Below are 27,779 nucleotides of genomic sequence, written 5' to 3'. Positions count from 1 at the left end.
ACCTGGAGAAACATTGTCTCATTTCTCTGTGTACTGCAACAGCTATATATGGTTGAAATGACAATAAAAAGTGAATTGACTTGACTTGGATACCTGAATAAACCTGCACGTTTACAGGTGTTCCTACTGAAGTGGATGGTGAGTGTATGTTTAATAAGGCTGGCACTGGAATGTGTCATTAAAGAGAAAATTATTAGAATGAAATGATGGTAATTGACAAGGTTATTTTTTTGTACGTGTAATTTAGAAATGTCCAAAAACAGAGGAAATCATACCTGGATTTTTTCAACTGCGTAAAATGGAGCATACAGAGAACGGAGGCAAGAAGATCATGCCTGCTATAAATCTCATGATCTGTGATGTCATGTTTGGAGGAAAGGGTGGATGAGGAGAGAGAAATAGGAGGGACTGGACGAATCGGACTCATTGGACCCTTTACACTCTAGTCGTACCGACAGTGACAAAGTTTGGCTACTGCGCGTTTTACTGCGCGTAAAGAAGAGCAGATCTGCCTCTTACTGCGGTATTTACCTTCTAGCGCCTTTACTCTGCCATCCAGGTAACTGAACTGTAAACCTGCTCTAAATAATAGACGTTAAATTGTATTTATGCGAAACTGTGAGTGAATTGTGCGTTGTTATTGATCAATCTTAAGCGACGTCGATTATAAGTTTGCATCCAATTTAATCTGCGGAACTATCAACTATTACATTTTAAACGAATTTAGTTTATTTGCGCATTCGTATGGAGAGTTAAGGTTTTTATGATTAGGGTGAAGGGCGAGGTTTAAGGCTTTTTATACAACTTTATCCCTAATGTTCGAATGCTTCGATATCCAATGCGCAATAAGTGATTGCGCATTCGGCTATGTGACTTAATATGTCACCATTTTGCGCAGAATTAAGTTTGTTTGTTCTCTCTGCCAGCACGGAGACATGGACTCGGACCTGGTGGACATGATGAGAGAGGAGGATAAGTGTGTATCTGAGTGTGAGCTGAACGCGTCTGTGAGCAGTGAGGCAGATCCGCGCAATGTGCCGCCTGAGCGCATGTCGCCTCTTCTGCCCGTTATAACCGCCGTTTATTTCGTAGTGTTCGTGGTGGGGCTGGTGGGGAACTGCCTCGTAATGTATGTCATTATCAGGTAAGAAGGAATCACAGTCAACACAGTTAGGAGTAAAACGATATCCAGAATTACACATTACTATCCTTGTGAGGACCCTCCAGTGACAAAATGTTGCTGAAATTTGATTCAACTCAATCTAACCATAAGCTTAATCATAATAATCAAATATAATCAAAGAGTAATCAAATCAATTTGTCAATCTAGATTTATGAGTACAGGAGGTTCTTGCCTCTGGGCAGCAGAACTTGGAAAAAAAAAACAATCAAAAATAAATACTGCTATCAAACTCATAAACATGCAATTGCTATTCTTGTGGGGAAATTTGGATAGCTACATTTATGCTCTCTCTCTCTTTCTCTCTCTCTCTCTCTCTCTCTCTCTCTCTCTCTCTCTCTCTCTCTCTCACACACACACACACACACACACACACACACACACACACACCATTACGAACAAATTTTCTTGTATGACTGGCTGGACCTCTCTGTGAAAACTAATTAAAACCAGGTCTAGTCAATTTTAGCCTATGGCACAAACTCTACTCCGTTAACACAAACAAATCAATCTCGAGACATATGCAAAAAAGAGTTCAATAAATTCATGCATACAGAAATGTCCACAGGCATTGTTAAATAGAAATCGGACATTATAAATTGTGCAGACACCAGAAGTGATAGGATCTCACAGCTGAACAGTCTTTGGAAAGTAAGCAAGATAATGGCTAATGTGTTAAGTAGGTTCTGTGTCCATATTAGGGTCCACACTAAATTACTGAAACTATGGATCTGTTGCATATTTTGGCACAATAGAGATAAAGCATAGACGTACAGAGGACACAACCTGTCACAGTCGTTCGTGTATGTGTGTATGTGTGTGTATGTGAGTGTGTGTGTGTGTGTGTGAGAGAGAGAGAGAGTGTGTGTGTGTGCATGCACGTGTGTGATTTAAAACAGCTGTGGTTGTCTTCTGTAATACACAGAATGCTGATAAAGGATTTTTTTATAGCATTGCTGTACAAGTATGAAGCTAGAGTTCAATTTATGAGTTATAACTGAGATACATCAACTGAGACTGTATGGATGGGGAGATGGTTTTCCCGATTTCCCCCGAGTCACCCTAATATTACTCACTGGTGATTTGTTTTCAGTCTAACGTCCCTTATCAGTATAAAAGTCACAAACCTTCTACCTGCCCTTTACTTATCGCTATCTCTGGAATGGATAGCTTTACTTTCTGCTTATTCATCCTCAAAATCAAGTCTAGTTTGAAGTGTAACTAATTGATTGAGAGGATGCTCACCTAGTTGTGGAACTGTGAGCAGAATGGATTAACCTTTATTCCCAGACCTTCCAGTAAGTCAGGGTTGGGTCCATTAGTGGTGCAATTACAGTATACAGTTTGCTTAGATTTGTATACTACATAATTTCTAAGTTGTGTTAGAGAAAAGAATCTGCAAAACAACTAATTACACAGTGTTTCTCAGCATTTAGGGCTCTGAGCACCTGATCCTGGTTCTGCAAAACTATCACTTCTGGACCCTCATCTGCTCAGCTCACTTTTAGAAAATCACCTGGCCAATAAAAAGCAAATGTTAATAAATTTAGAAAGAATATTAGTGTATCCATATTAACGTTAATAAAAGATCTTATTGATCTATAATAGATCTAGATCTATTATAAATCACAGCTGTAAATACCGCTATTGTACTGTCACTCAAAAACATGAAGGACAGAGTTAGAATTTTAATGTTAAATCTGCTGTACCAGATAACATTTTAGTACCAACCACTTGTGAGTGAATATCTACATTTGTTCCCACAGCTATTCATGTTTTAAGATAATTTCCCTCTCCATGCTTTCTTTTATCACATCAGTAATAAAGCCTTGAAAACAAATTGCCAGTGCCACTAGAGTATAACGTACAGTACAAACAATGACACTCACACAAGTGGGATTTCATCACTGTCTGAATGACTTATATAATTTAGTTTATTTATTTAAAAGACGAAATACACTCTAGGTTCTTACGGTTATACGATAAGAGTTAAACGGTGACAGGAATACAAAAATGGTATGGCATATTTTTGAGTGAACAATAGGCTAATGTTTAAGGAATTTCGATGTTGTTGATTTTAGCACAAATTATTTTGCATTAAGTTATCAATGTACAGTAAGTTTGTTTTACAAAAAAAAAAAAAACAATGCGACATGGATGGAAACTCACAAATGATTAAGAGAAGAAGAGTTACTAGTCAGATGTTTTCATTCCTACAGTGGCATTTATATGAACTCTAAAAATAAAAACATTCATACATTTTCTGGTATGCTCTATAACCATTCTGTTAATCTAGATAATTCTAGATAAGCCTTCATTGGGTATATTAATACATTTTGGCATTGGCTTTATATATAAAAAACAAAGAAACATATAAATGCATGACCCATTACAAGTGAAGTCATTTGTTTTAATACAAGTCATTTCACATAACATATAGATAACACGAACACCTAAGCATATTCTTGATCAGCAAAAAACATTGTTTATGTGCTAAAACAATTATTATATAGATATCAGAACAATAAATACCGTTATCATAGTGACAATTATCTGTAACAATAGACATACAATAATCAGGATTAAGCTATCATTAACGGTTTCAGGGTTCTGCTCACATTGGGATTAAAACACCACAAAAAGTGATGGAAATTTGATTCCACACTTTTTAGCATGTACATACTGTACATCATTCATCCAGTTGAATCTTGTTCCATCATCTACGTAGAAAATGTATTTTAAATTAAAGAACTCCTTTTTAAATGTCATTTTAAACTAAATGTGTCTGTTTCGATTACTTCTAAATAATCCAGTCTACCCAGCATAGTACATTTGTCATGCAGTCTAAAGATCATAAAAGCCCTTCCTCTGTCATTGGCATGTTTGTCAGTGATGAGAGAAGATGACTGAGTGGGAAAAGAAAAGAAGTCACAAACAGATGCATCTGTCACTGAGACTTTCACTTGAAAAACTAATCAGAGGCCTTGTTTCTCACTTTGTATCTATTTCTCACACTCAAACCCTCCTTCTGTCTCCTAATTGCAGTGACATATTTATCCATTTGGAGACTTAAAATGAATCGCTTTGCTCTCAATGCTTCTCTTTAGAAGGTGTCAAAGTGTCTGTACATGAAAGACTCCAAAGAAATAAAAATGTGGAAATGCATTTATAGAAATGTATCAATTTAAATAAAAATAGATATTACTTGACATTTACAGTTTATAAAGGCTTAGTTGCTGGGTAAATTATTGGTTACCCTCAGGGTCATTTGCTTTCAACATTTTATTCATTTATTGCTTGGAATTTCTGGTAGCCTGCTATCTGCCATCTTTCATGATTTAACCACCTTCTTTTGTTTTGCTCCTCCTTAGATACACCAAAATGAAGACAGCAACCAACATCTACATCTTCAACCTGGCTTTGGCTGATGCTTTGATTACCACCACAATGCCTTTTCAGAGTGCAGACTACTTGTTGAACTCGTGGCCGTTTGGTGAAATAGTGTGCAAAGTTTTCATCTCCATCGACTACTACAACATGTTTACCAGCATTTTCACACTAACCATGATGAGCGTGGACCGTTATGTAGCTGTCTGCCATCCTGTCAAGGCACTAGACTTCCGTACACCACTCATGGCTAAGACCATCAATGTGGGCATATGGGTACTGTCCTCAGCAGCAGGAATACCAGCGATGGTGCTAGGAGGAACGCAGACTAATAATGGTAAGTTATGCTAGAATCACAGAAGTCCAGGGTTAAGCTTACAAGGACATCCACCAAATAAACCACCAACCAAATTTAGATTACTTGGGCCAGACTGATTAATACTGATTATTGGTAATATGCCTTTGTTAATACATAGTAGTGCTAGCTAATAGTGGGTGACCAACAGGACGTAGATTGTGGCAGTTAACAATCTCATCCCAATCTTCCGAGATGATTGTGAACACCACTCTTAGAACATTAGGGTTCTTTGGTTTGTCTCTCTGGGCGAATCTTAGTTTCCAGTTGAATCTGCTTACTATCCAGAAGAATCACTGAAGAATCTTTTATAAGGATATTCGAGTTTCAGTTGGACAGATGTTTGAACTTTGAACTGGCTGAACATTATATTGAACTAAAATGTTAGCTACAGTCATTCCAGGTAATTAGTAATGGCCTTCCCAAATATGTATGCAATCAGGGTATATCTTTAAAAAGGTAGTTCAGTATGACCTTGTGCAGACCCTGGACAGATCTTCTTAAATCTTTTATGTAAGCATGACTGGCTACATCTAGTTTACCTCAAGTGATTACTCTTGATATGTACTTCTCTTACAGTTTATGAACCAATTAGCCTCCTTTCATTTTCAATTTCCTTTCTTTTTCTTGCAGGCACCACAGAGTGTGCCCTGCAGTTTCCTGACCCTTACGAATACTGGGACACACTAATGAAGATATGTGTGTTCGTCTTTGCTTTTGTTGCTCCCGTCCTCATCATTAGCATCTGCTACTCTCTCATGCTGCTTCGACTGCGTAGTGTCCGCTTGCTTTCTGGTTCAAGAGAGAAAGACCGCAACCTTCGCCGCATCACTCGTTTGGTCCTAGTGGTTGTGGCAGCTTTTATCATTTGCTGGACCCCTATTCATATCTTCATTCTTCTGAAAGCTGTAGTGGCTATTCCTGAGACCACACCACTAATGGCTGCCTATTTTCTGTGTGTTGCTCTTGGTTACACCAACAGCAGCCTCAACCCTATTCTCTATGCATTTCTAGACGAGAATTTTAAGAGGTGCTTTAAGGACTTCTGTTTGCCAGCAAGACGAAAGGGAGATAGAGGGGTTGGAGGGAGCAGACTAGGGAGGATTGCATCCAGGCAGTCTCCCCAGGCTGCAGAGAGTGCCCCAAGGACAGCAAAGCCAGCATGACTAGCCGTGGAATTGTCCTTCATCACACAATCTGGAAAGGAGGACTCTAACACAATGGGACTGACGCAGGTCTCTTCTGCTCTCTGATCATACTGCAGCCTGCAGTTGGTGTGAATGTTGGTGTGATTGTGTCACTCGAAGAGAAAGAGCTCTGTGACAAGTCTTGCTATATTACACCCTGAATATAGTGTGATGATGTGAGAGCCAACTAAAGTCTGCTGAGTATTCTACCATCGACTGCAAATGGCTTTGCTTCTGTGTAATGGATATATACATGTAAATATGCTTTAGTTCTGCTGACCATTACAAAGTGCAGCTAACAACATTTGATTTATCTCTGACATCTCAGATTCAGAGACTCTCACCCAAGGATTCATTTACTAATGCATTAGTTATAACAGTTTATTCATTCATTTTTTTCATTTATTGATGTATTCATTCATTCATTTAATCTTAAACAACTTAAAATAACCATTTAATCCGGTCTGAGTAACATGGATCTGGTGTGTATTCAATACATATTAGGACCAAGGCAGAAAAGCAGCCTGAATGTGATGTCAGTCTATTACAGGGCACCCTGTAGACACATTCACATACGTTTTTTTACACCTTGGAGTAATTGAATGTAGCATGACATGTTTTTGGGAGATGGGAGGAAACTGGAGAATCTGGAGAAAACCCACTTAGACACGAAGAGAATACGAGTAATCTAATGCAGCTAAAAAAATTAATTATTAGGAAATCTGTGATGATTACCCATAATATATTGTTTGGTCACAATTCTAAATGAATACATTTAAAACAATTACAAACAACTGTACTTGTTCATGTCAATACTTAGCATACACTTTTTAAAAAAGACTCTGGGACAACAACTGACTTCAAAAGCTAATTGGCTTCTGGTGTTCCAAATAATGAGATAAGACTGGAGACATGAGTTGTAGAGGTTCTTGATAATGCATGTGTGTGTTGCAGAGGTGGATGATAATCAATTCATGATAAGACAAGCTGGCTACAAGTAAAGGAAATTCAGTACTGCTGCTACTCTCCTAAGGAGCTGCCATCCATCATATTACACCAAGAGCACAATGTGCACTGAAGAAGGAGGTGAAATCTCTAGAACTAACTGTACTGTGTGTATTGTCTGTGTCTATTATAAAAATACACCAAATGAGAATGATGTTATTACAAGGAAGAGATGGAAAAGTATGCTGTTCCTTTAAAAAATACCTTGGTATTCATCACTAGTTTGAAAAAGATTTTGCATCCATCTGGAGGTTTAATTCCAACTTACAATGTGTCCTGCAGACAGATGAGACAAAACCACCTTTTAGCTCTTAATCAAATTGTACTAAGACATTAAGACAAAATCAGAGTAGCAGTCCATCATCTTAAGCTTGAAGCAACAAAATTCATGTTTTCTAGCTGCCAATTCTGTGTCTAGACCTTAATTCCATTGGGATGCTATGTGGCATGACCTGAAATCCCAGAAATATTGCTAAAATGAAACATGTTTGTATGGAGAACTGTATTATGAGTTCGGGCAGATGTCTCTTTTAATGACTTAGTAAGATCTGACTGCATCTTATGAGTAATGAATGCAAGGATTAGTACAACAGGTTCACAAAAATGTTTATTGAAACTATATACATGCGCTGATTTCTTTATTTGGAAAACATGTACACCGGCACATTCATGCAATTATCTGATAAAACAATTACAGGGAAGCAGTCCAACACAGGTCAAGAGTTTGTGCCAGATGGGCATGTGTATTTTCAGCAGTTTATAGAGTTTGAAAAGCCTTGTTGATGATAGCGGTCAGAGGAGAATGGTGAGACTGGTTTGATTTCACAGGAAGATTTTGATAAATAGCCACTTACAGCTGTGGTGAGGATTAAAGCATCTACATGCACAGCATAGGATGGGCTGCAAGGAAGACTGGCCGGGCCGGGGCAGTTGATCAGGCCAGGCGATTGACTTGTATCAGAAGGCTTTTATGTATTGTGTTACCGAGGCATAATTGGCATGAATTAGGAGCAGGTGTTTGTATTCTTAGTCACATCACATATGGGATAATAATGTTTCAGGGATAATGTACTGTACAGTATGTTTCTTGGATTTGAGCAGCCTGTGCTACATGTCTGTTACCCATAGATTTTAATGCCAACCGATTTAGCTGTGACTTTATTTAGCCAGACAATTATTCAACTTAAACGTTTAGCTGGCATTTTCACATGTTGGTTCTTAATGCTAATTTGTTTAGGTCATTTTCTTTTGATCTGACATGAGCCAATCATGTAATTATACAAAATAAGTGGTAATGATGTGTGTAATGATTCATGTTTTTTGATGTGTTTTTCATGCCTTTTTCTATCAGATATAGACTTGTGTACTTTAAATGCACCAAATCCATGACAACTGCAGGAAAGTTTTATCTTGAGCCTCAAGCACAACTGAAGTCAAGTGCACATTTGGCATATTTTAGTCAGTGTAGCATTTTTCAGATCATAAACCTCTCTGTTCTCGCAATACATTTAATTCAGTTCTTGCCGTTTGTTCTCTTTGATATGAAAATTCAAAATGACTTTTGTTGTATTCTTCGTTCATTCTTACATCGTAAACTTATACTTTTTGCTCATACACATATACAGGGATGAAAGACAAATTAAAGAGAAGAAAAGTGATTTTGTCCCCTTCCACATTATACCCCGAATGGTGTGATTGACATGAAAATAATGTTCTCATATTCTATGACCTTAGTCACCAGAACTCATCTCAGTGGAACACCTATGGGAGGTTTTGCTCCAAAACATTAGATAGCGTCTCTCGAAATCGCAATCAAAACACCAATTAAGGGTCGTGTCATTTGGATAAACGATACTCATCCCTGCAATAACATTCCAGAGACTTTTCACCATCTATGCCAAGGTGTACTGAAACTGTTCTGATGGCTTGTGTAAGCTCAACACCTTACTAAGCAACTTTTTTCCCCTTTAAATTCTCACTATTAAGACCAGTGTTGAACTGACATACTAATGGACATTTTATTTTATTTTGCAAGAACAAACATCTCAGAAAACTTAAAGATTCCTGTCTCATTTTTCTTTGCTGTATTAATTTCTTCATCTATGGCTATAGTATGCATCTACTTGCTCACCACAGTATTTATCTACCATTCTTTCTTACTGTATCAACATACAGCAAAACATTTCAGTCATTTCATTTTATTTTTTTTTAATTGGGCAGAGGGCTTAACCTTGACATGCTGGAGATCTCCAGGTCAAGCAACAAACATTGTATTGACATGAAAATGTCTGTGTATTTGTACATATTTTTTACAGAGTAATGTGCATACTGTATAAGGCACAGTTATCTGTCACTAACCAGTTTGTCAGGTGTATTTAATAGCATACTGTTTTTGTGTATTTTTAGCAGTGAATTCACCTGAACCTCTCCTTATAGAGTGTAAAGAGCAGAAATACTCACATAAATACGCTAAATATCGTTCGCTTCCGTGTTGTGTGCATGTCAGTGCGGCTGTAAAGTTGTCATCGGGCTGTAAACAAGACACAGCCATACGGTGACTAACACGTCTATGAGATTCGCTTGTACATACATAGCTGTGTGCCGTAGAAATCCTGTTACATATATACTAAAGTTTTAGTTAAGACCAATTAATGAATTTGTAACTAGACTAAACAAATAGAGCACAGAAACTCTAAAAATGAATATGGTGTTCTGGGACTGTGAAGTTGTCTCTATGTGCTTGCATGGTGTCATCTCTAGACTTAATAAAATGATTGCTGAAATTATCAGATACATTTTGGTTTTATTCTTCAGGTCTATATTGTTTTTCTATATTCTTTCCAATGTACAGAATTGTTTCAGGCAAAATAATAAAGTAAAAGGACACAAACAAATATATTTGTCTAACATTCACTACATGTATTTTAATGTATGTAAAACTAAATTCTTGCTTTGGTGAATGTTAATGAGAGCGAATCCTACTGTTATTACATGGCATGTGCAACACAGCGATATTATAACACCCAGGATATTTAACCCTAAATACAATATAATTACATTGAAATAAATGTATACTGGTTTTATAACTCTTATATTGCATAGAATAACTTGTTTAATTTGAGTCAAATCACTAAATTTAGCTTTTTAATTACTTTCCAATTCAGTACACAGCTGAGGGATTGAAGGTTTAAGTGTAACCATCACTGATATGAATCTTTGAGATGTTTATATGTTTCTGTCATTAATTCATGTTCAATTTATTTTTATATGGCCTTTAAAAAGTAATTAAAAAGTAATAAATATAATGTTCAGAGGGTAAATACTGATGTACGAAAAATGTACTTTTAAACATGTTTGATTAAAAACTTAGGGTTTATGTAAGGTTTCATTTAATGGCGATTGTATAGGGTCACATGACTAGAGTTTATTAGAGAGCAGGTTTGTGGCATTGTGGGTCAGAACCGACATTGTTGCAGAAGAGATATTTTGCATGTAATCCAAAAAGTGCACATGGTAATTGCTCCTTTCATTAATCTTGTTTTGTGTTTTAATATTGTCAGTTTTTACATGAACAGCGTGATATGATTTGGGGGATTTTATTGTCTTTATCCCATTTCTGTTGCGCTAGCGTGTTTGGGCCTATTTATCAATGGACACTAGCATGAGAGACTTGAACATGACTGAAAGATGTATCCATTTTCTTGTAGTTTTTACTGTGTCTGCTGAAAAGAGAGAGAAAGAGAGAGAGAGAGAGAGAGAGAGAGAGAGAGAGAGAGCTGTATGATGCATGGCCATTAATTTTTTATTACATTGAGGGTCTTTCTCACCTTGTGGGGGAAGTCGTGGCCTAATGGTTAGAGAGTCTGACTCTTAACCCTAAAGGTTGTGGGTTCGAGTCTCGGGCCGGCCATGACTGAGGTGCCCTTGAGCAAGGCACCAAACCCCCCCAACTGCTCCCCGGGCGCTGCAGCATAAATGGCTGCCCACTGCTCCGGGTGTGTGTTCACGGTGTGTGTGTGTTCACTGCTGTGTGTGTGCACTTTGGATGGGTTAAATGCAGAGAACAGATTCTGAGTATGGGTCACCATACTTAGCCGTATGTCAAGTCACTTTCCATATAACAGCATGTTTACATTTAGAGAAAATCCAACATAACAATGTCTTTTCTGAACTGTAAAATTTGCTGGTGCTTACAGTGGTGCTATCTTATGACTGTAGATTAATAGATATTTCATCAGAATTACTGTTGAGTTTCAATAGTCCCAGTGTAAGGTCCATTCAAATGTGAGGGTTTATTTTAATTAATGATTGCTCTTTTTTATTTAAATGTAATCCTTTTTCATTCATTTACATTTTACAATTATTAAAATAGATAATTGAGATAAATGAAACTGGCTACAGCCTGCAGATCCACTGATTACAAAAAAAATTAATGTTTTTTTTTATTTCAATTCAATTCAGTTCAAAATTATTTGTATAGCTGTTTTTACAATTGACATCATCTCAAAGCAGCTTTACAAAACATAAACATAGAACAAAAGGTTATTATAAAGTGTACTATAAAGATTAATATAATACAAAATTGAAGATTAATCTTAGTTATCTATTTGAATGTGTATGTATTTATCCCCAATGAGCAAGTCCGAGGTGACTCAGGTGACTGTGGTGAGGAAAAACTCCCTTGAATGGCGAAAGAAGAAACCTTAAGAGGAACCAGACTCATATCCTCATATGGGTGACACTGGAGGGTGTGATAAGAAATATACTGTCTGATAAAAGTTGTATTGATGAGGAGATTGTTGTCCTCACAGACAACATGTAGTTGGCATCTCTTCTTTAGTATCTCAGAGTCTAACTGGAGCTGGTTGATCTCTAGATGTATCAGGATCCTCACAGAGTCGGCCTCATCTCAGTAGTGTTCCAAAATCTTCATGGCACCGAAGACAGTTGGATCTGGTACAATTTCTGGATGCCTTGGGATGGGTAGAAAGAGAGAAACGGTGGAGAGGAATGAACGTAGCTGCTGTTCATAATATTAGCAAGCACTAGATGATAATGTGCATTTGGTCAGATGTATTATAGCACAAGATTATTGGAAGTATTGTGTGTACACCTGACTAAAGAGATTTTCAATCTACATTGAAACTGGGCAAGTGTGTCTGAGCCTCGAACACTATCAGACTATTCCAAAGTTTGGGAGCTAAATACGAAAACGCTCTACTGCCTATTTATTTAACATATATATATAGAAATAGAGGTAGAGCAAAAACATTTGTATGTATTTAGATACAGTCTGTCTGTCCTACAAGATTATAATTGTTTTATAAATATTAGAATTTATTGGCTAATTTTCGGGCTTTGAAATTTTTTATTATACATCATTTTTTGTCATTTTGTATTATACAAATTATTGTACTTAATAACTACATGATTTTCCCACATTCCATCTACTTTTCAGCTACTTTTGTAAAATTGCATCATTAAACATAAACAAAACATCATTAAACATAATTTAATCGACATACAGAACACACTTATTAAGACTGGTCTTTAAGAGAAAATGAAGCTCTTTGAAGGCCAACAGATAGTAGTAATGGTATCTGTCATATTTGATAAATAACCTCTGGTTTGGTTGTGTGTTATGTTTGGCAGCTCCATTATGTACAGCATGACTGATAGCATAGCCTACTGAACTCTGTCATGACTCATCACTGATCTAACGGTCTGTGAGAGATCTCACAATTCTTCTTGACGTCCTTCACCATTGTAAGTCTCATCTCATCTAAGCTGTGTAGACTTAACTGTATCTTTACTTTGAACACACTACTCTTATACAGTTCTTCCCCGAAAGTCTTTGTATGCTGTATCGTTACAATTTCCCTTCACTGGAATTAAGTTGCTCAAACAGCATAACAGTGCCCCTGTCTACAAATTGTGTTTTATAAAACCATGATTTTTCAAGGTTAGAGCACTGGAACACAGGCCGCACCCCAGACCTTCTCACCTGTCATCAGTTCCTGACCTGTACTATCCAGAAAATATGTGTCCTATTCAATACACAACACTCTCTGGTGTTTATAACAATTTATAATCACACCATCCAGTGTCACCCAAATGAGTCTGGTCCCTCTCAAGGTTTCTTCCGCTTTCATTTAAGGGAGTGTTTCATTGCCACAATCGCCTTAGGCTTGCTCATTGGGCATTAGTACAAATACAAGTCTAATATTAAACTTGAACTTTTGTCTAATATTAATCTTAAACTTTTTGCGCTATATGTCTTATGTAAAGCTGCTTTGAGACAATGTCAATCGTTAAAAGCGATATGCAAATAAATTTTTACTGAGTTGAATTGACCTCAATAATGCGCTGGTGGCTGAATGAGCAAATCTCCACAGCTATGCTCCAAAATCTAGTGGAAAGCCTTTCCAGAAGATTGGAGATTATTATGACTATGGGGATTCATTCAATCTGGAATGGGACTTTTTAGCTAGGACGTCTACTTTTTTTGTATTAAGGGCGTCATGTCTCCCCCTATAGGTTGATGTCTACATCCGGAGGTTAAAATATCTAAGATATTTCAGAGAGCTCAGGATACTCCATTTAACTGGGTACACCTTTATTTCCATGAGTTATTACATACAATTTATTTATTTTTCAATATTATTTTTGTCAATTTGTATTTACATTTGGGGGGGGCACAGTGGCTTAGTGGTTAGCACGTTCGCCTTACACCTCCAGGGTCGGGGTTCGATTCCCGCCTCTGCCTTGTGTGTGTGGAGTTTGCATGTTCTCCCCGTGCCTCGGGGGTTTCCTCCGGGTACTCCGCTTTCCTCCCCCGGTCCAAAGACATGCATGGTAGGTTGATTGGCATCTCTGGAAAATTGTCCCTAGTGTGTGATTGTGTGAGTGAATGAGAGTGTGTGTGCCCTGTGATGAGTTGGCACTCCGTCCAGGGTATCCAGTGTATCCTGCCTTGATGCCCGATGACACCTGAGATAGGCACAGGCTCCCCGTGACCCGAGGTAGTTCGGATAAGCGGTAGAAGATGAATGAATGAATGAATGAATGAATGAATGAATGTATTTACATTTGTGTATTTTGATTTTTATTATTTTATTCTCCTATTATTTTTATTGACTGTGTGTTGTTGAACACACAGAAACAAATTCCCTGTATGCACAAGCATACTTGGCAATAAAGACCCTTCTGATTCTGATTCTAATTTAGATTATGTAAAAATCCAATCATGTAAATTATGTAAAAAATCATGCAGATACAGGTCCAAGAGCTTTGAGGAATGTTTACATCAAAAATGAGAATAAAGATAAATTATGATCTCTATGACTTTTGTGGCATGGATGTTGGCACTAGATGGACTGGCTTAAGTTACATTACATTACATTTACAGCATTTAGCAGACACCTTTATCCAGAGCAACTTACTTTTTCTTTTTTACACAACTGCTGGGCCTTGCTAATTGGCCCAGCAGTGGCAGCCTGGTGAACATGGGAATCAAACTCACAACCTTCCGATTGGTAGCCCAGCACCTTAACCACCAGGCTACCACATCCCACGTACTGTATGTCAGCTTAAAGGTGACAGGCAGGATATAGTACCTCATATATGCACTATTTACAGTCATATAGGGCAGAAATGTATCTCAGCATGCACGAAAAAAATCAAACCTTGTGGTGGATGCACGATAACAGCAGAACACCACATTGGGTTTCACTCCCATCGGCCAAGGACAGGAATCTGAAGGAATCGAGACACATTAAAACAGGAAAGCTGAAGACTAAGTGGGGATCACTTGGTCCTTTTCAAGTCTTCGTTACTAACAAGAAAAGAGAACAGAGCAGCAGAACTGTATTGAGCAGCTGGAGAGAAAGGACTATAGAGAATGTTTTAGTAAACATCTGCTTACTAAAGAAAAAATCTCAGTAATTTGTTTAGGTGAGTTATACAGATATGCAATTTATGGCAGACTGGGAATGATGATGAAGGGGGAATATCGATCTCCTGGGAACACAATAAATGAGTTGTTCGATTCAAAGTAAAGGAAGGGAAAGGACATGAGAGATAATTCACTACAGAAAACTGATAAGATACATGTGACGATGAGAAAGTGCTAAAATATGACTGAAGCTAAACACACCTGAAAAAAGAGAAAAATCTCCTTTTAAAAACTACTTTTTAAATAATAATAATAATAATAATAATAATAATAATAATAATAAATCTAACTAAAACAATATTTTAACAAATACTCTGATGAAAATAGATTCAATGATTCACTTAAATCCTCTCTTGCCTTAGGATGAATTTTAGTCACGTGATTGGGTTGTGACATCAGTGCGAGTCTATTTCCGGGATTTTGAGGTGGCTAGTGTTATTAGGAAGCACGACCTGATTGTTTGTTGTTGTAGTTTTTTTTTATTAAAAGTGTGAAAATGAATCGGATTTTCGGCAAAGGCAAACCCAAAGCACCTCCTCCTAATCTTACGGACTGTATAGGAAGCGTAAGTATTTGTTTATCCAACTTCTGATGAACTGTTTAACGTGATAACAATGAAACTGATTCGGTGACTAGCCTGATGTTACAGTAAAGTGGGTTTGCTGTCAAACACAATAGAGTTACCGTCCTTTAACTGCGTGTAATCTGCTATAGAACCCTGTCTTTTTGTTATTGGGTATGTTTTTATGAGAGTAAAAGTTACACCGTTGTGTTTTGAAGCTTGGTTCATCAGACTTGCCCTGACAGTTTAGCTCGTTAGCTTCACCCTGACAGTTAGCTTGTTGCTAAGTGTTTTTGTCTCGCGCTACGTTTTTGTTTTTTTTGCTGTGTCATGGTGCAGTGTATTTAGAGATACAAATTAATATTAAAGGAATATATACACATAATATATATAAAGTATAATTATATATGATGGGCCGTGTCTCAGTTGTTTTTGGGATGTTTCTACTTAAAAAAAAAATCAATAATAACATCTGGTGACGACTCAGTGATTAAAGTGTACAGTTATTATTTATTCCAAAATGAAGATAAAATAAAATCAATTGACACTGTTTTTTTTTGTAGAAAAACTTATCCTTTGTGTCTCAGGTTCATACAATCCAGCTTTTGTTTAAAACTCGTTTTATTGATGTATTAGTTTTATATTTATTTTGGTTGGTTCCATGTATTTTTTCCCACACAGACATTTGACTTGGATGTCTCCCTAAATAGAGTCACACACACACACACACACACACACACACACGCACATATATATATAAAGGTGCTTCAACATTCACACACTGTCTAGAATCTAGTAATCTCATAGATCTCTAGTAGGTAAGCCAAGTCTCGCATGTAACTTGTCATAGCTGCGTTACATTCTACAGCTTTTGCTATCTTTATCACTTCACCATGGGATCTCGGATGATTTAATATTTAAATAGTGAACAAGAGGTGAAGTGAAAATAGTGAAAGAAGTGAAGTGAATAGTGAAAATAGTGAAGAAGCTGTTCCTTTTTCAAGAGCTGCTTGAAGCCTGAGCATTATTCCTTATGTTTGAGATTGAAGATTTGTGTTTGTTTTTTCACACATTTAAGCACTTTTGATGTCAGTGTGAGACGTAACGTCTGGCAGAGATAACGGAAATACAGCATCGGTCAACAAATTAGTGCCGGAATTGCTAAGAACAGCACATAGTTTTATTTAAATGCATTTAATGTTTCAGGGTGGTGTTTTCCTTTTAATTATTTTGCTCCCATCCCTTTCTAAGTTGACGTCATGCATTAGGAAGCGTACATGTCATGCCGTGTTCCTATGTGTCATGGCCATGAATTATTTTTATTTAATAGAAATCTCACTGAATAGGTTCATAGTTAAGAAAGTGTAGACTGTGTTAAATACTTCCTTAAGGGTGTGTCAAACCGGTCCCTCGTGTTTTTACAAATGATTGAATCACAGTGACACCAAGACATTATGTGCGTCCTGTACCACGTCAAGTCTCTAAATTTCACCACACAACTGATTGTAATGAATATTATCTTTTTTCACTTTAAGTATTCACTGCAGGCTTTTCAATTTCCTTTAACCATAGGTTGACTCTCGGGCAGAGTCCATTGATAAGAAGATATCCAGACTTGATGCTGAATTGATGAAATATAAAGATCAGATGAAGAAGATGAGAGATGGGCCATCAAAGGTAAGGACGATATAGAAGCTTTGTATTGTCATTCACAAATGCCCGATAATCAGGGATACAAATTACTATTCAGTGTACATTTTATTCTATTTTTTTATTCATTCATCCATTCATTCAAAATAAATCTCAAAATGCTACTTGAGTTAAAATGTGCCTCCATGTGTAACGTACTCAAGTATTTAAAAGTAGAAAGGAAATGTAACTGAAATGAGATGTCAGGCATCTGTATAAACCAAATGATATGGTCTCTTTCAGAACATGGTAAAACAGAAAGCCATGCGAGTCCTTAAACAGAAAAGAATGTGAGTATATTTAGCTGTAAACACAGGTTTTCTGCCATTGGTACTAGATTTTAAAATAGTGTGTGTGTGTCTGCGCAGGTATGAAGGACAGAGAGATCAACTGATGCAGCAGTCATTTAACATGGAGCAGACCAACTACACCATCCAGACTCTTAAAGACACCAAATCAACTGTAAGAATACACTTCTGCTTCAAATGAATCATAAATCATTCTTAGTTTTCAGCATGATGATATTGTCAATGGATGGTTTTTTTAACAGCACGTTCGGTGCAGTTAGAGCAATCTACATTTAACATAACATGCTGGACGGATGCTGCTTTTAAATGAACATTTATTTATTTATTAAACAAACGTTCTTCTTTGTCCAGATTAAGCTACATTTTATTAATAGCATTAACACATGCTTTATTCCCCGTTGTGTCCTCGAATGTCACCGTTTGTCAACTTTTATAAACTTTGTTTTATAAACTTTGCTTCTTTATTATTACGATGCAACAACACACCAAGACATATTCCTGTAAGTGTAGAACCTACACTACCTCGATTAAACCATGATTCTGATTCTGAACTTACAGAACAGGCGAGTTATTTTTCCCATAAAAAGTTCTCTTGCACTGCTTGTTGCAGGAATGCATAAGATTCTCCTAGCAAGCAGCTGCAGCCGTGGGAATCGATCTTGTTTCACCCAGAACGAAAGCAAATTTTCCTCTCATATTTAGAGTATGTAGTTAATATTTACATCATTAATGAATTATAATCTCATCCGCCTGTGACCCACCCGAAATTAATGAAAATATCATTTTTATTACCCGACCCGCGGATTATCCACAGCGCTCACGGTTATACTAAACCAACTGTCAGGTGGAATAACACTGATCATCTTGGCACCTGTCAGGGGTAGGATTTTTTAGGCAGCAAGTGAACAGTCAATTTTCAAATTTGATGTATTTTGGAAGCTGGAAAAATTATCAAGCATAATGATGAAATGGTGCTATGTTCACTCAAGGCTCGTTGATGCACTTGGGAGTAAAGGATTGCTCGCAGTATCTGGGTCAATTGCTTGCTCACAGACCCAGCAGTGGCTTTGCTGGACCTGGGATTTGAGCTTGCAACCTTTCAATTGGTAGGCCAATACATTTACCGCTAGGTTACCACATCCCCTTACTGTAGCACAAATTGCTGAAAAAGTTCATTCTGGCTATGATATAAAGGCGTCAGAACACGCAGTGTGGCTGCGTACATGCAAAATGCTCAGAGTGCTCATGCTGATCACTGTCCACAAATGAAAGCACCTACAATGTTCACATGAGCATCATGGCTGGACTGTGAAAAGTGGAAGAAGGTGGCCTGATGATCTGGTCTGATGAATCACTTTTCATCATGTCAGTGGCCCAGTGTGTGTGTAAGCTGCTTACCTGGGGAAGAGATGGCACCAGCATGCACTACGGTAGGAAGGCAGGTCGGCTGAGGCAGCGTGATATCCTGCACAAAGTTCTGCTAGGAAACCTGCGAGCCTGGCTTTCATGTGGCTATAACTTTCTTGCGTACCACTTACCTAAACATTGATGCAGACAAGAAGTATACACCTTAATTCCAACGGTATTCCCTGATGACAGTGGCCTCTTTTAACAGGATAATACACTCTGCCACACTGCAAACATTGTTGAGGAAAGGTTAGAGGAACATGACAAAATGTTTGAGGTGTTGACTTGGCCTCCAGATTTCCCAGATCTCAGTCCAATCCAGCATTTGTGGGATGTGCTGGACAAATAAGTCTGATCCATGGAGGAAACAACTTACAATCCTTAGAGGATCTGATGCTAAAATATTGCTGTCAGATTCCACAGCACATCTAACTGTACAGCAAATTGCTATGCCACATAAATAGTTTCTTAAAAAGTAAATAGCATTACATTTAGTTTTCTTGAATTAAAGGCTCATGTAATGTTTGTTGGCTATGATCTAACTCTTGATGGATTCATATTTGACAGGTGGACGCTATGAAGATTGGAGCCAAAGAAATGAAGAAAGCTTACAAGAATGTGAAGATTGATCAGATTGAGGTAAAATACAGTCTTTCTATTTTTACACACAAAATTAGCCATCTACAGAAAACATTTACTCTTCCTATGATTTGATGCATTATTAAGTCTTTAAGTATATAAAGTGAACCAGTAATGTGACCTGACGTGTTGTGAAAAAAATATGGCTAATGCTTATTGTTTATTGCAGGACCTTCAAGACCAGTTGGAGGACATGATGGAGGACGCTAATGAGGTGCAGGAGGCAATGAGTCGCAGCTATGGAACACCAGATATTGATGAAGATGATCTTGAAGCAGGTTATTATACAATGATGTGTAGACTTATACTACCCAGGCATAATGGTTTATGCTTCTGCCACTGAGTGATGGAGGCATTATGTTCCCAGCAGATCTACCAACTAGAAGTTGGAATTGATCCACGATCAAATGTCTAAAATAGTTTTTCTTCAATAGCTTCCTTCATGTGTGAACTCCACTTTAATAAGAACACCTGCTTATTTAGGCACTCATTCAATCAGCCAATCATTATTTAATGTTCATATCAAACATAAGGTTGGGGGGAAAGTGTGATATCTGTAACGCTACCCATAGCACTGTTGCTGTTACTAGAAACTGCTGACCTCCAGGGATTTTCACACACAACAGTCTCTACAGTTTATATTGAACGGTCTGAAAGAAGAAATCATGAGCAACAGTTGTCTGTGGAAGCACCCTGTTTTTAAGAGAGGTCAAAGTTAACCAGCCAGATAACCTCGAGATATCAGGAAAGATATAGCAACTTCCAGAAGTCCTTTTTTTTTTTGTCAAATACAGGGTGCCTATTTGTATGCACAAACTCAAACCTTCAGGTGGATGAGCTCATCACATCACATTAGGTTCTACTCCTCTTTTCTGAGGCTGTCATGGGAACAGGCTCACACAAACTGGACAGATGAAGATTAAACTTTACAGTTTCCGTGCTAGTTGAGATACAACAGATTTCCTGTCAGCTCAGATCCAGTCTGGCCACTCTTCACTGATCAACAAGGTGTTTCAGCCTACAGGCTCTCTGCACTTTTTTTTTTTTGGCTAGTGGGGGGTGGGGAGTCAAAATATATATAATATTTGTATACCCCTTCTGATGTTTTATGTGAATTATTACATGTAGCTCTGAACCTGTATCTGCACGATACTAAGCATTGTGCTGCTGCTGCGTGATTTGATGATTGTATAAATGTGCAAGAGTGAAGGTGTTCCTATTAAAGTGGACAGTATTTTGGCATGCAAATTACTAACTAGTCACTGTGGTGGTGGAGTCATCCTAATAATGCCTTGTGTCATTTTGATGTAGTTTCCATTTCCGTTGATGGCTTTGTGGTGTGTTTGTTAGAGCTTGATGCACTTGGTGATGAGCTGCTTATGGACAATGACAGCTCTTACCTTGATGAGGCTTCCTCCGCTCCAGCTATACCAGAAGGCACTCCAGGAGAGAGGAGCACCAACCGGGTAATGACAAACATTAGAATTATTTATATGGCCACATTTTTGTCCCACATTTAGGTATATTCTTCTTTGTCTTTGTTCCCTTGCCAAAATAAAAGTTTAATCAATTTGACACACTTTTTTTTATCCCCTGACACAGGATGGCGTTCTGGTCGATGAATTTGGACTTCCTCAGATTCCAGCATCATAATAACACGACAGATTTTATCATGTTACACTTATGCATCTGACATTTACAACACTGCGATCCTTTTGTATGAAACCGGCTTATAAAAAATTAATTCTTTGGGGTTAAAATTCAAAAAAGTATTTGCAATGGTAAACACAGCAAGTCTTTATCTCTCTCGCTTATTTTCTTGTTTTATAAGGAATGTAGTCTAACTAATTGTAAGGAATAATCGTTAAAGTCTGTAACTAAGTTTTTTTTTTTCTTCCCATTTTGATCATCATCATATACACAATGTACCTCATTGACTTTGTACAGCAACAATGGGTTTCCAACTACCAACAAATAAATTATTCTATATTTGGCAGTGTGGGTACAGGCTTTGAAAAGATGCTGCATTGTATCACTAAAACTTCGTTGAACTGAGGACCAGTCTACAAGCTACGGATGACATCAAATGCATCTATCTATTCACTCGAAACAGGCCATTCGCTCTGTCCTTTTTTTTTTTTTTAATGGAATTAAAAGTCACGGAAGAAAATGATTCCAAATGCATCAATATAGATGGGTGTGAAATGACAACATAGACAAGACATTAAGACATTTTGAAGCACCAGAGTCTGTTTCCTTTATTTAAATAAATAAGTTATATAATGTAGGATCATGGCACTTTCAAGTTTAAAAAAAAAATACTAGGATTAGGACATTGATAAAAAAATCAGCAGTATAGAACATAACTCTGGCTTATCTGTTTATGTTCTGAATGTTTGACAAGAGGTGAAAAGCAGGTATTTTGTGTGAGTCTAGTATCAGAATAGGCTGCATGTGGAAAACTAGCGATCACCAGCTGAGTCGATATGTGTGCGGGAAAATCTTCTTGTGCAGGTACTCAACTGTATGTACCTTGTCCTTCAGGTTTTCGATCTCATAATAGGGAATCTATAGAGAAATAATTGTAGACTTTTACCACAAGCACAGCTACATCTTTCATTATTCTGCTCTATTATTATGCTAACCAACAAAATAATACAGGAACTGATCACAGGATTTTTATCAGAATATAAATAACCAGTAAGGAAACTGACAGTTGCGGTTAGTTCAATTTGAAATATTAATACAATCTGCAAGAAATGAACAGGCAAAGAAACAAACCAACCTGAACAACTTCATATCCCAGAATCTCTAGGTGTCGCTGCTTGATAGCTTCTTTCCCCAGAAGCTGTCTGGCGTTAGCAGCAAAGCGCTTTGGCCCATTGATACAAACAGCAATTCTGAACGTACATACAGAGATGCTTATTAACACAGTCCAAAACACTGGCATACTTAAAATATACTCTTTTAAACACATCTTACCTTTTATATACTTCCTCAACATGGCTAGCAGGCAAGACATAGCCATCTTCATCTAGTTTTATCTCTACATCTGTAGAAAAACATTTTCAGACAGTCAGAATTAGTTTGCGTCTGTATTCCAGCACATTTGGGATGGAGACAAAGCATTGCATGCGATTTAAATTAATGTTATTTTGTAAGTATGGTGAACCGCTGATCTTAAACTCATGACATATTACACTTTATTACCAGCCATTTTTCTATTTCAAATGAATCCCATGTGCTGGAGTACACAGCTCATTCTACAGCGATTATCCACACTGTACATATAAGCACATTTATCGTGCCATATTCTACTCCATGTATTTGTGTTGACCATTTTCTTTAACAGAAGTATAGATACATTACCAAGTGTGTAACAATATGGCGTAAGGACTCTGGAGGCAAAATAAGTTCGATCCCCTAACAAATCCACTAGGCCGTTCTTCACCCTGTTATAGAGATGAGGGTCTACCAGACTTTCCAAGGAACAACCAGGAGACAGAAATGACTTCACTCGCAGCTTGGGTAAAAATTGTGGACCCTAAACAATGATCATACAAAAAAGACTACATTTTAAATGTATTTTTACTTGCCATGTTGGTGTAAATATACAGCATGAGATAAATACACACCCGATAGAACGGACATTCCAATTTCATCGTGATGTAGAGCTGTGTAAGCTGAGCCAGCACTCCTTGATCCATTACACTGCCCTCTGACAGAATACAGGGGGAGCCAGTAAACAAAATGTACTACTGTACATGCACACATACACTCAGCTGGCATTTAAAGTCCATTTAAACTACAGCTACACTCACTAGCCACGTTATCAAGTACATGTGATGTAAATGGCCTGTGTGTGTATGAACTTCACTGTTCCACATTGGTATAAAGCAACTGAATGGCAGGCATGAGATTGTGGGCGTAACTGTATGTAATATAGTATGAATTTATGTATTTTATTTATTAAATGAAATGAAATTGGGGTAGAGAAGACTTTATCATCACCACATATACATTAGAGCACAGTGGAATTATTTTCTTTGCCTACAGTATGCCAACCGAGGAGGTTGGGGTCCAAATGCAGGGGCAGCTATGATACAGTGCCCCTGGAGCAGAGAGGGTTATGGGGATTTTTACCCTCCAATCAACAACCCAGAGCCTTAACCACTTGAGCCACCACTGCCCCCAAATTTAATAGCTAGCAATTTGTTAGCTCCTTTAATGTAAAGAAACCGTCACTGGACCCCTGTACAAAATGACTTAAGGAACCGTGGCAGTGACATGTCATTACTTTCATCATTTTTTTCTGTCCCTTGTTAGTAGGTGTACATCATCAATGCCAATTTTTTGACCACAGCACCAGAGCTGAATGCATATTTTTTGTGGTGATTATAAGCGCACATATTTTCTAGTTGTACTTGATAGAAATGGCTAAATTGTGCAGGTACAAGATAGACCCTCTTACCCTGAAGCTGTTGTAGGAAGAATGGGCTGAAGACCTTCGAGACATAGTTGAGTGGAAATCTCTGTAGAAGGGTACAAGCGTGCAGCAAGTCAAGCAGGGTCCGAGGCTGGAAGTGTGAAAAACGCGCATTCAAGACAGACTCAACCTTCCGGAAAAGTCGTCCAGCCTCCTGAGGTACATATCCCAATGCTCCCAGTGCCACTATCTGCCGAGATACCTGTTCTGTGGTATACTCATCTGCCCTGTACACAAAGCTTTCAGCCACTGCATCAAATACTGAGGGAGAAAAAATTCGCCGTTTTCCAAAATATTGCATTACCCTGCTTATCGTCTCAGGATGAGCCGTAAAGGCTATTTTGGGTACATGGCGCTCCAGAGCCTCGATGAGAAAGTGATCACTGTGTCCGTAGTGCATAAGTGCAGACAGTACACTCGACAGTTGTGTGTTTGCAAAGTTCGGCACGTGACGCACGGCCTGTTTGCACAAAGCAATTACCAGTGGGAGTGCCTGCGTTTGGTCCAGCATCACAAGAGCTTCAAATGTTTCACTGACTGTTACAGGGTCCATTCTTGGGGAAAGTCGGAGTGCCTGAGTGTTCATTTCATTCAGCAATTCCTGGTAACGCCCACTCTCACCCAACCCTGCAGCTAGCATTTTATAGACAGAGGTCAGCTCACTTGGATTCCAGTGAGCTGGATCTTTGTTCTGGATCTGCCTCATAGCCTGCTCTAGGATGCCACAATACGGCCCATCGACTGCAAACATGGCTTGCACTAACTCACATAACGTCTCAATGCTCAGTCGGCCAGTGTTTAGCCGTACCTGACTCTCGGACATTAATCTCATCACCAAGTGACTCTGTGGGTCTAAATAAAGACGTGTGCATCCCAGCAAAGCTCGTATCACCACCTCATCGTCCAGCTCACCTGCGTCTCGCTGTAACTTCAGACACATCTTGTTCAAAGCTGGATCAGACAGCAGCACCTCTGGTTCCTTGAGTCCTTTGGCTCCATCCTGTTCCAGATCAGCCAGTCGGTGGAGAACAGCAACAGCACCTGCACTTGAGAGATGTGGGGTGGAGCGAACAAGATGCAGCACTTGTTGAGAAGTCTTTCTGGAAAAAAGGCGCTGTTTAAAGGCACGTTCCTCATCAGAGCTCAGACCATGCAGCAGAGAGGCGAAAGCACCTCGTGCAGATGGGTCATGAGAAAGGCAGATGGATCCGGCTACAAGAAAGAGAGGCTCGCGGGTTGTGATGCACAGCTGCCTTTTTTGCAGTTTTTCTTCTGTCCCAGAAAGAGAATGCCGGTAACCCTGAAACAAGGTGAGACTGCCTGGAGCACACGCATTCAGAGTGGTGGGAGAGAGCAGATGGGGAAGAGCCGCTTGCCTCAGCACATGCAGCCTTCGCACAGCTTTCAGAGCCATTAAAGTGCTTTATGACATCCTTCACCTGCAGTGATTAAAAATAAATAAATGAATAACCAACGTGGAGAAGCTCAATCAGAATTAGGCATTTCCTTCATTTTAGAATGCAGTATTTTCCAACCCGGACCTTGTGGACCACTAGATGTCTGATATATTTGAGATGTCTGAGCAATCCCAGTTCTCCCCACTACCAACCCTGTTCTGTATTCACGACAGCTTGATTCAGGCACAAGCAAAAAGATAAAGCTAAGACTGAAACACTGTCCTATTTCATATTACAAGCTACTGCTTTAGTGAATGAAATCCTTTAAGGTGTTTTCACACTTTGTCAGCTTTCCTTGGGTCCATATGGTCCCACAAGATGTTGGATAGCATCGTGGAAGATAAGAAAATCGGCTAGCTGTGGCAATAACAATTACGCTATTGAGCTTTATTTGTTAATCTGTAATAATAATAATAATAATAGTACTGTGTTAGTGACAGGAACAACAGTTAATGTATAATACTATTAGTATTCAGAATGTGTGTAGTATATAGTGTATACACATATTTGGTTTACCCCAAACCCTAAAATCCACCAGTAGCTCCAGTCAGTAGCTCTATAGCATGATGCCTGAATTGATTTTTCTGGTTCAGCCTCAAATATGCTTTCCCTGCTATGTCAAATTATATCATTTAAGCCAAACGATAGTATCAACTAAACCAACACCTTAAATAACATTATTCAGCATTACACAGCTATTTACTACGGTAAAAGTGTCATAAGCTAAAATAAACGTTATTGATCCCACAATGGGGAAATTCACTTATTACAGCAGCTCACAACAGTTAAAATGCAGGTATAAGAGACTTAATGAAAGAAATGTTTAATACACATCCTCCTGTCATCCACATCCTCCACAGCGTCCTATGGGACAGGGCTGGATCTCCTAACCAGCTTGTTCAATCTCTTTCTGTTGTGTGAACAAGTGATCTAAGATCAGCTCAATGCTAAAATAACCAGTAAGAGTCTTTTCTGAGTCCTTTTTTTTTTTTTTTTTTTTTTTTGAAAACCAAAAACACGAGAAATTTTACACTTTAAAAAGATGGTTTATGCTTCATCTAAATATAAATATTTGTGAAAACACCCTTAAACTCACTAAAGTCTTACTCTAACATTCCCTGTTTTAGTAGTGAATAATTCAACTGAAAAAGAAAAAAGTAGAAGCTGAGAGTTTAATGTATTAATGATGGTTTATACTTTGACAGTAGCAGTAGAAAGTATTTGTTATATAGAATTTGGACATGTGGGGCTGAATTTTACTTAAGAAATTGAATTAATTTTAATTATTACAAATACAAAAACTGGGGGAAATGAAGTCTATTCATAATAACAGGTGTTGTGATGGATTATTCTACTTTTGTTCATTAGAAGTCCTATTTCTAATAATAGAAGTAGTACTAGGATAACCTGCATTATGTATAGTTTGAACCTAACAACTGTTTAAAGTTAAGCATTCCTACGATCACATTAGAATAAATTTTATGTGCCCTCGTGCCAGTGATCTTACTAGATCCGAGTGCACGCGGAAGTTGATGTATTTAATGATCTACTGGATCAAATGGATCTGGTATCTGAGCTGAAACGAGAAAACACCTTAAATACGGCTCGATTCACATGTAGATGAACTCGACATAAAAAAAAAAGTACTGTACCAGAATGATCAGCAGAGGTTATAGCTGTATGACTCTGTGTGCGTGCTATCTTGCCATGTTTCCGTGCAAAGTACGCATGTGCGGTATGTTGAATTCCTATTGGTTGAACTACGATATAGTGGGCGGAGCTTACCCCATGATAAGAAACGTGCCACACGTGTGGTCCATGTGAAGATACCGAGCCTTACGTAGGGAGCATCGATTTTGTGACACGTCCTTAGATTAAGTAAGGAGGAACGTTCACTAAGACACGTACATTTCAAAAGGTAAATAAAATAAATCTACTACTAATAAATTCCAGTCCAGCGTATCATTTATTCAGGGACATGTTACAACATGACGCTGCATCAGTGCACAAAGCAGGCTCTATATTATTATATGGATTTCTAAGGTTATAGTGTATAAACCTCAACAGATCCCTGACCTCAACCTTCATGAACACTGATCTTTGTGGTTGTATTCTGAATGCCACAAATCACTAAAGCTCCTGTGTAGGAACGAGCACAGATCT

At 38.0% G+C, this 27,779-nt stretch overlaps 3 protein-coding genes across 4 annotated transcripts; 2 read left to right on the top strand and 1 right to left on the bottom strand.

Moving 5' to 3' along the window:
- Positions 1-469: 469 nt before the first annotated feature.
- On the top strand, positions 470-6,088 carry LOC132847929 (delta-type opioid receptor-like). Its single transcript, XM_060873423.1, has 4 exons — positions 470-559; positions 927-1,144; positions 4,552-4,904; positions 5,556-6,088. The coding sequence occupies exons 2-4, from the start codon at positions 936-938 to the stop codon at positions 6,086-6,088; spliced, it is 1,095 nt and encodes a 364-aa protein (XP_060729406.1). The 5' UTR covers positions 470-559; positions 927-935.
- Positions 6,089-15,477: 9,389 nt separating this feature from the next.
- On the top strand, positions 15,478-21,669 carry chmp5b (charged multivesicular body protein 5b). The gene is made up of 8 exons (XM_060874192.1): positions 15,478-15,633; positions 17,203-17,307; positions 17,563-17,609; positions 17,688-17,781; positions 19,602-19,673; positions 19,843-19,951; positions 21,024-21,139; positions 21,276-21,669. Exons 1-8 carry the CDS (start codon positions 15,565-15,567, stop codon positions 21,324-21,326), a joined length of 663 nt encoding a protein of 220 aa, XP_060730175.1. The 5' UTR covers positions 15,478-15,564; the 3' UTR covers positions 21,327-21,669.
- A 235-nt stretch (positions 21,670-21,904) lies between these two features.
- On the bottom strand, positions 21,905-27,358 carry fastkd3 (FAST kinase domains 3). Of its 2 annotated transcripts, XM_060874190.1 has the most exons (7): positions 27,269-27,358; positions 24,145-25,598; positions 23,309-23,391; positions 23,043-23,217; positions 22,656-22,725; positions 22,459-22,573; positions 21,905-22,241 (listed from the first exon to the last, which is right to left on the bottom strand). In XM_060874190.1, exons 2-7 carry the CDS (start codon positions 25,571-25,573, stop codon positions 22,143-22,145), a joined length of 1,971 nt encoding a protein of 656 aa, XP_060730173.1. In that variant the 5' UTR covers positions 25,574-25,598; positions 27,269-27,358; the 3' UTR covers positions 21,905-22,142. The 2 variants fall into 2 exon arrangements, 1 of the variants encoding a protein (XP_060730173.1); XR_009648737.1 differs by lacking the exon at positions 21,905-22,241 and having other exon boundaries at positions 22,558-22,573; positions 23,125-23,217.
- Positions 27,359-27,779: the final 421 nt, after the last annotated feature.

The sequence above is a fragment of the Tachysurus vachellii genome, chromosome 7 (assembly GCF_030014155.1).
Source record: "Tachysurus vachellii isolate PV-2020 chromosome 7, HZAU_Pvac_v1, whole genome shotgun sequence".
Classification (NCBI taxonomy): Eukaryota; Metazoa; Chordata; class Actinopteri; order Siluriformes; family Bagridae; genus Tachysurus; species Tachysurus vachellii.
The sequence above is the reverse complement of the archived record's forward strand: the minus strand, read 5'-3'. Positions and strand labels throughout refer to the sequence as shown.